Genomic DNA, 9103 nt, shown 5'->3' on the forward strand with positions numbered 1-9103 from the left:
TACTAAAAAAGTTAATTTGGGACAAATTATCAACATTTTGCTGCTATAAATGTCTCCATAAATGAACTATCCCTTTAATGCCACAATTAAGTAGTTAGTACTTGATGTAAAAAATTCTTGTAAACCATTCTTCCACTCCCCGCAAAATCTCTTTCACCATTCAGCTCCTTTTCATATGTTCAATTTTTAAAATGACAAATGAATCGAATAATTTTTGTTTGTTGCCAAGCCCTACATGTTAGCATATTTGGCATACAGCATGCTTGATGAAGTTCACTCCCTTCAACAGACAACGCTTCTTGCGAGGATGTCGCCGGCTCCTCGGATGATCCAAAGAGTCAAGGTAAGCTCAGTTGGGAATCTGGACGCTGTCAAAACCAGGTCAACGGTTTCTCCCCCAGCCCGTTCCGATAATCTTTCGGCCCCCCACTTGCGACTTTGATTAAACCCGGTGGCAGCCATTTTCATTGCGGGCGAAGCAAAGCCCGGTCCAAAGCAGGATTCAGAGTGCATGTTTATTTAAGTACGATGTACACACTTTATCACTATTTACTACATGAGTTCTTAAGCTTCTCTTAACACTCTCACTGGGCTTTCTTCATTATGGAAGCTTCTTGGATGCATTTGTGGTAAGCGTCGCTGCCGCTTCGCCGATGACTTCCCGGAATGCACTCATAAAATTTCCCTCAAACCTGTAATCAGTCCTTCATAAATTTATACTACGGGACATATTACAAGATGAAACGTCACTAATGAGAAAAATATTTTCTGTTGGTGCACTGAAACCATGTCATGATTGCAACGTTTGAAACCATTCGCAAACCATAATAGTGATTTTAAAATGTTCTTTGACATCTCTTAAATTGCCATAAACCACGATAGAAACGCCATCGTCGATAATAACACTTATACTACGATAATAATGCCTTCATCTATTATGGACATAGTTAATTAAAGCTAGATTATTACTGAATGATAAGAAGTTTGTTTCCCTTTTAAGTTGTCGTTGATCCAGTAACGTATACTTCCTGCTCGCCCTCTTCTTCCTCGCCGCGGCTTCTGTCTATGTACCGCCAGTGGCCACACTGGCAGCTGGCCACGCTTCCTGTCCGTCAGGGTGGCACGCGCCATCTGCCGCCCCAGCAGGGGTGTGCGGCGTACGCTGTCACGCCTTTGAGTTACTTCCTGTGTGTCTTACTACATGTGTGCCTTCCCTTTTTGTCCTTTCACCCCCTCACCTCCCAACCAGCCTCCAGACCCACCAGTCTCCATAGCAACAGGACCACCAGTAGTAATAGTAACAATAACTCCCAGATCACCTCTCCCCTGGAGGGAAAAGGTACACTCCTCCCTCTACTGCTCCACCTTTCCTTCTACTCCTCCATCTCAGTTACCTTTTCAAAATATATCCCAGCATGTTTGCATATCTCTCGGATCATGCATGTATGCCCCCTAGTGATCTGTAATGTCTTAATCCACAATGATTTCATAATCTGTAATTACGATCTATGAAAATCGTAAAATCATGTAACTATCTCATACTATTTTAATGTGATGTGAGTCATAAACAATGGCAATTTCATGGTCCATGAAGATGTAATAATGATGTCATGATAAGTGATATTGACCTAATGCATAGTTACAATAAAACAATATTTTAATCTATTATGATGAACGATGTTATGTATTCTCATGATATAACAGTATCTTAAACTATGACAATATCAGAATAATATGATCAAGGTTGGGTTCTTACCTTAACAATGACAATGCATAACTGGTCATGTACTAATGCATGTTATATAAGCTATTGTAGTGTCAGAATGATTATATACATTTTAATCATATTTGTATATACTTGTTGATGTTATAAATTGACGCAATATTTTAGGGTTATGTCATAATTAAGTAATTACAATAACGTAATCTATAACAGTCAATCTACTGTATCATCACAATGAAAGTGTCAAATTATGACATCAGCAATTTCATCATTTAGAGTTTTCTCTTATGACTGATCTCAGTTTATGATTGATTATGATGCATTGTCACAAGCTATAAAAAAGTAATCATTCATAAATGCATAAAAAGTCATAATCTATAATAAAATGAAAAATCCTAGTCCAAGACAACTGTTTTATAATGTAACAGTGACTTAATCCACTGTAACACTTGTATCTGGAAAAAAAAAAAAATCCCAATCCCCAATAACAATGTTCAAATGTGGTCGGTCCCCATCAGGCACGTTAAACGGTAGTGCGAGTCGTCCTCACAGCGAGAGCAGCGGCGAGTTCAGCTTGAGTTTGGAGCAGGAGGCCTGGTCCAGCAGCGGCAGCAGTCCCGTCCAGCAGCCTTCTTCATCGCGCTCGTCCCACCAGAGCCCCGGGCCCACGCGGCACTCCCTCGAAGTGGCCGCCACCCCAGGGCAGATCAGGAAAACGGCGTCGCCGGGCAGCGAGGTGCTTTCTTTGCAGCAGTTCTTGGATGAGGGAATCGACCCTGCCGAGGTGAGACCTTCAAATTCATCTCTTGACGATATCATACTAAATGATGACCGACAGGTGATGTTGCATATAATGCCTGCTTCAAAACAAAATTACATAGATCCTTCATTTGTGATATTTGGCAAAATTTATAGAAGCCCAAAAGTGTCAGAATTTAATATTTTTTCATTAATTAATATTTTGATCCATTTTACCATACCATTTTGATAAATAAGAGAAAAATAAATATGGCCTTTAATTTGTAAAATAAGGTAATATTGTGTAATATATTTCATAATCTTTATTTCATTTATAAAATAATATTAAACAGAATATTAAATGAACATTTTTAATTTCGAGATATTCTTTTCCACAGTCAGCTTATTTTCATAATAGTTTTTTTATTGTATAAAATTCATTTGTAAAATGTTATGGATTTCAAATTGATGTTTTTATTTATGTAATTTTGCATATTTTGGATTTTCGTAGAAGTTAGCTTGCACTGAATTTCGTTTTTCTAGTTTGTAAGGGATGGAAATACCGTTAATGGCGGCATTTCCTGTTCCTCCTTTAGTCTGGCAGTCAGGAGAATCTCACTGTGGACTCCCCCCGCCTCCCCATTTCGTCTGAGCGCCCGCCAAAGGAGAGACCCGCCGCCCGGGGCCGCGGCATCCTGCGCTCGTCCAGCGGCAAAGCAACGGCCGTCAGCGCCGACCGTCCTCCGCGCTCCTCGGGCCAGCCGTGCCGCCCCAGCCTACGCAAGGCCGAGAGCACCCGCGTGCGGGGCTCGGTCCGCCCCGGCCTGACCGCCCAGGCCCGGGCCACGTCGGTGTCGGAGCGGCTGGACCGGACGTCGGGGTCGGCGTCCACCCTGCCGCGCGCCAGTAGCGTGATTTCCACGGCCGAGGGCACCTCGCGGCGCACCAGCATCCACGACATGCTCTCCAAGGACAACCGGCAGCCCGTGTCCGTCGACGGGGTCCCGCCCCCGCCCGAACCCAGTGAGTACCCCCCAAAGGGGCCCTCCGGTAGCGCCCCCGTGCCGAAATCCGTCAGTTTACCGTGCCCGAGCTCTGACGAGGCCGAGCTCCCCGCCCTGGAGTCTTTCCTGGGTCCCTCCTTCACCGCCGAGTCGGTCTTCATGGACTCCATCTTTAGCGAATCGGCGGGCAAAAGCCTCCCCTTTCTCTCCCTCAACCCCACCCTCGTCAGCAACATCAGCGGACCCCCCGTCCCGCCTTACCCGCCGAGCCAAGCGGACGGTCCGCAGCCGTCCGGGCCCGAGCATCTGGACGCGGAGGAGAACCAGTCCCTGTGGTTCGAGTACGGTTGTGTGTGACGCAGGGGGAGGTTCTGGCCCGCCGATACCCGTTTGGGTGTGTGGGTGGAGAGAGGTCTTTTCCGCTCGTTATGGTGCTCCCGTGGTGCTGGTTTTGGTCTTCTGTTTTGTTTTGATACGTTTGTCTCCGTCCACCAGCAATCTCTCCTGAAATTGCTTGGCTATGAACTGGAGGGTCCAGTTGATAGCCTGCACCCACCACCACACATGGATTATGAATATCCCCCAAATAACTCAAAAGCAAATGAATGTCTCATAAATATTCATAATACAATGGTACCTTGACTTACTAAATTATCTTTTGGGTAGAGTGATGGACTGTAAATGAACGGTACAAACGTCTAAACATAGAAAAAATGTGAGCACTTGCAATCAACTCCGGGATCAAGATCAGACAGTCACATGATGTCCAAACAGCCATCCTGAATTCATTCTGCGTTTATATAAAACATTAAGTCAAGCTACTACTGTATTGACACCACCTGCTGTTTGGTGTATGCATGTTTCTTTATGATCACTGGGATCAAAATGGTGTTTTTATTTTATTTGTCTGTACACTACCCTTGGTTTCCTGTATGTTTCTTTGTGTATGTGGTTTCCTCTGGAAAGCAGGATTTGTATTTGATCGGACCCACGTTAAGATGGGCGGCCTATTTGAGTCGTCCTCGGCGTAGAAAAAAAAAGGTTTTAGTTAAATAGGTCTATAAGGGTATTGATGGATTTATTAACCCTTCCGCTATGTTCTTCAATGCACCAAAATTTGCTAGGCGTCACTACATTGTCATCAAAATTAAATAACAAAACAGAAATAACACAAAAAAAAACACTATACATTTTTGAACCTAAAAATGGGTCGGGATCATATCAGGAGGGTTAGAAATGAAAGTGAGTGCAGACATGATGGTTTTCTCTGGAAAGTGGGCTGCTTCTTTGAATGGACTCAAGCAGGGGTGGGAAACCCGCAAAAAAGATGAAATTCGATATGAAGCATCATGAGCTTTTGGCAAGTGTTCTGTTGCCCATCCCTGCACTACTAAGGGGATGATGGTAGCATGGGTGGAAGTGAAGTGAAAGTGGTTATGAAGGAAAAGCAAGGAGTCATTAACCCTCCTGTTACACGTTAAACTTTTCCGCCATATGCTTAGTCATTAAAAATAAACTTTTTTTTTTTTTTGTCATTCACTGCCAGCCAAGTTTAAATAGTTTTAGGGCTTGTTTAGTGGAGTTGAATACAAGATTATAGCTTTTGCGACATGTTTTTGCGAAATTGTATAAATTTGATATCCCCCCTCACCAAGCACCTTGGTTTTATACCATGCTTTATGGGAGGAGGTGTTTTTCACTACCACATCAATTATGCTCAATTGTTTAGCCTTCATATTGTGCTAGCATTAAGTCAACAAATGTTTGTGCTTCATCTCCAACTTGTGGAAGTTTCTGTTGCCACTACGCCCTCATATGTAACATTGCACTATATATTAAAAAGTACAAAAAGGGGGGTAGAACAACAAATTGCCCCCCCCCCCCCTCAAAAAAAAAAAAAAACTTTTGTGATAGGGGTCAATTTGACCACAGCATATTTGTAACAGGAGGGTTATGAATAAGAGTGCTCTTGTATATATTAAGTTATAAATTCGAAGCAGCATTTCTATGCTGCGCTTCTTGCATATGCTTATTTATTCCCTGTTATACTCCACGCCGCTTGTTTCGTGTTGGATGTCAAAGTGTGTGCGTGCTTGCGCACGCGTGTGTAACGACGTTGCTTTATTCCACAGATGTGGAGGGCAGAAAGTCTAAAAGCAGAAGTGGCGAGTGCTAAGCCCCACGCGTGGTGAGTGAGCGCGTGCAGGGACGGGAGGGAAGGTGGGGTGCTTGTTGCTATGGGAACCTCACACCTGGTGTAACCAATGTCTTCCATCTTCCCTGTTAAACCACCACCAAATAATCAGACAGACTTTTTTGTTTTGCGCGTCCCTGCCCTGCTTCCTCTTTGTTGCCATGGCAACGCATGTAGTTCCCGGCGGGCTGCTTCTTCCTGCTTCCTGTCTTTTCCGCTATCATCATCAACTTCCTGCCTTTTCCTCTTCCTGTGTGTCTCACCAGTACAGGGTTTTCACAAGCTTTTCAATCCTTTGTGTTGCGGGTCAAATTGACCCGAATTTATTCGGGGGAGATATTGAACTAAATATTGCTTGAAACACTTAAGTTACTGTATACATTTTAAGAAACACCGATTTTTTTTTTTTTTTTTTTTTTTTAACAATTTCTGATCAGGGATTAACATGCCTAGGTCAAATTGACCCTATGCAGGGATCAAGTTGATCCAGAAACTTTTATGCTCTTTCTGAAACAGGAGTGTTGAAAAATGGAATAAAGTAGAAAAAATAATTGGGAAATAATTAACGATAAAGCAGAAACATGAATTTCTTCTTGGGGACTGAGAGAGATCAAGTTTAATGCATTTTTTAAGTAAATGTATTCAAATTTAATCTTTTTTTTTATATGCCAAACCCCACACCTATTTAGATTTGCAAACTTCATGTTTCTCACTGGTGAGATTTTTTTCTTGCTGAACTCTGATGTAAATAAACATTTTCAATCAAATCAACCAATCTTATTGTTCGTAAATGCAGTTGGGTTAAAAAAACAACAACTCAATTACAGGGCAAAAAATGACTTTTTGAGATTGTCTTGTAGAAAACTGGAGGTTTGTTTTATCAAAATAACCAGTGTCCTTTTTTGATCAGTTATTGGGTAATTTTTCACCCAACTCTTTTTAGAGCGTACTTCTACATGTTTAGGTCAAATTGCCAAATTTGGGAAATAAGGAAATATGCCTGATTCAAACGGACTAAATAATGGTAATGGAAGGAATATTTGGTGGTTTTGGGCTGCTGAACCACAGTTTAGGAACCCATTTTCTGGCATGACCTGTTCTATTTACTCTCATGTTGTTTCTAATCTGCTCTTTTCATCTTCCCACTTCTTCTTCTTCTTCTTGGCTTGCCGGGGACTCACTAGGTGGTCTTGGATGTCTGAAGCCTGGTAGACAGACGGTGTGTATACCGCGAGGAAAACGATTGTAAAATCCCACCATTTTGTTTAGTTCCCTCCCGACACTTTAGAGAAAAAGGCTTCCTTCTGTTTGGTTTTTCTTCCTTGAATCAAGGAAACAGACAAAGATACACGCCCCCCCCCCCCCCTCTTTTTTTTGCGATAATTTCCCCCCCGCGTGTCCTTTGCTGTGATGTGCACTACTCTTTGTATAGACAATTCAAGTGCCAAATCACAGCCCCCCCCACCCACATTCCCCCAAAAATGACCTGGATTATTCCATTTGGATCTTCTCTGAACAATCAAGGATGAACGTATGTACACGTGTGTTTCATCTATTCAGCAAGTTTCCAAAGCGCGCACGGCGAAGCATCGGACCAATCAGAACGCTTGCTCCTGCTGGGATTTTAAGCGAAGCCATGAGTGTGCGCACAGTGGACATGAAAAGTCTACACACCCCCAATCAAATGGCTGGTTTTAGTGATACAAACAGTAACATTCAACAACATTCAAATTCTTTTTCACAATTCATTTGACCTATGAAATCTGTATGAGTCGACTGGGGGAAAAAATGGTTGCACAGGTGTGCATACCCTCTTTATTATTGGGATGCGGTTGTGTTTGGAATTAACAATCACTTTCAATCAGCGCACACCTCCCATCATTTAAAGTGCCTATCATTAACCTAAAATAAACTTCTGATGTTCTTAGCAGGCTTTTCCTGATGTTTTTGTAGTCAAATTGTAGCACAAACCATTGTCCAGTTTTTTTGTTATTTATTTTTTTTTTGCATGATTCATCTAGGTCTTTTATACATCGCAAAAACCTGGTGTTAGAACAAGGGTGTGTAGATTTTTCAGTGAACTGTATCTGAGGGACGCTTCCACAATAATGCACCATCGTAATTATCACTTTATTAGTTCCATAGTAGGGTTGTTTTTGTTATCTTGCGCTCTGGAAGAATTTACTAAAAGCACACACATATTCAGTACACACACACACTTTATGTGAACCAGGTGCATTGTTGTTGCTATGGCGATGATGGATTTCCCTTCCTTTTTACATGAACCCATTTGATGTAATTAAAATTAATCAATTATGATGAAACTTGTGTGTCTGTTTTGTTTATTAGAATTCCTGTAATGAAAACTTGGTTTTAATTGCTCTTATACTCTCAAAAATCATTTAAATCTAAAAGAAAGTTTGTGTATTTTTTGGTGTGGCGCGGGGGTGCATCTTGTTCACATGTATTTACATAACAAAAGCTGTAATGTTTATCAAACGGTAGCTTTTGTTAGATGTATTTTATTGTATCCTTTTTAACTTATTTTTGCCTTAATTTTGGGCAATATTTAAAATATTGTATGTGTGAAGTTTCTGAACACTAAATTAACGGGTGTGCAGATGTGTGAAAGTAATTTGTGGAGTGAGAGAGATGTTCTAATTAAGGCCTATCTGTTGCCATAGCAACGGTAGCATCCCCGCTGCTCAAGCCATCTGGATAATTCCAGTAGTTGTCCGACAAAACAAGTGACTAGAACATTTATTGAATATTAAAATGATTGTTTTGGTGAATACCCATTGTAATTTTTTACTCAATCAAAATATATGCTAAATATGTTGTTAAAAAAAAGTTGGAAGTGGCAGGAAAATGCCTGTCTACCAAAATGCAACAAATGTTTTTGTTTACAGAATTTTAACGGCATTTCGGCGTGTGTTCGTGTGTCCGTCACATAGGTTTAGCAGCTATAAAATGACAAATAAATGTAAAGTTTGGAAATGTGTTTGGTCGCATTGACTTATCAGGTGGGGATGTGCAAATCAATCCGAGAATCAATATTATATACACTAAACTTAATATCGCCTTCGTAATTTAGTATCGATCCTTTATATATTTATTTTGTACTAAGTATCTAGTAGGTCCATTGCAATACCTTATTGGTGCATGGGTCACACTGCCTGTCCGCCATGCTAGCACTACAGTCATTATGTTTTAGTAAACTAAAAATACCCAGTGCAGGCACTGGCAAGAATATTTACTTGTTTCCGATCGTAGCAAAAAAATTCAAGTATCGGACCGCTCTAATTGTTAAGACTCGTATAACGGAATATTTGTATAAATCTTTAGTAGCTGTTGCAAGTCGGACACATTTCCTTTCGCACACTATAAACTTCAGTGTCCAATCAGAAATTCCTTTAACGACGTACTTCCGCACATGTGACTCAC

General features: G+C 41.3%; 1 protein-coding gene across 6 annotated transcripts in view; it reads left to right on the plus strand.

Annotated features, from left to right (window-relative positions):
* The window catches only part of ccdc88ab (coiled-coil and HOOK domain protein 88ab), a 52454-nt gene extending 44471 nt beyond the window's left edge, over window positions 1–7983 (plus strand). For 3 of the 6 annotated variants that reach the window (XM_088421092.1, XM_088421094.1, XM_088421093.1), the window contains 5 exons: window positions 290–343; window positions 1250–1339; window positions 2242–2507; window positions 3058–5653; window positions 6844–7983. In XM_088421092.1, coding sequence (XP_088277218.1) covers window positions 290–343; window positions 1250–1339; window positions 2242–2507; window positions 3058–3822 — 1175 coding nt within the window. In that variant the 3' untranslated portion in view covers window positions 3823–5653; window positions 6844–7983. The remainder of the gene's footprint in view (window positions 1–289; window positions 344–1249; window positions 1340–2241; window positions 2508–3057; window positions 5654–6843) is intronic. The other 3 variants (XM_088421095.1, XM_088421097.1, XM_088421096.1) reach the window with 2 other exon arrangements.
* Window positions 7984–9103: the final 1120 nt, after the last annotated feature.

The sequence above is a fragment of the Hippichthys cyanospilos genome, chromosome 8, assembly GCF_059441005.1.
Source record: "Hippichthys cyanospilos isolate Australia breed blue-spotted pipefish chromosome 8, RoL_Hcya_1.0, whole genome shotgun sequence".
Taxonomy (NCBI): Eukaryota; Metazoa; Chordata; class Actinopteri; order Syngnathiformes; family Syngnathidae; genus Hippichthys; species Hippichthys cyanospilos.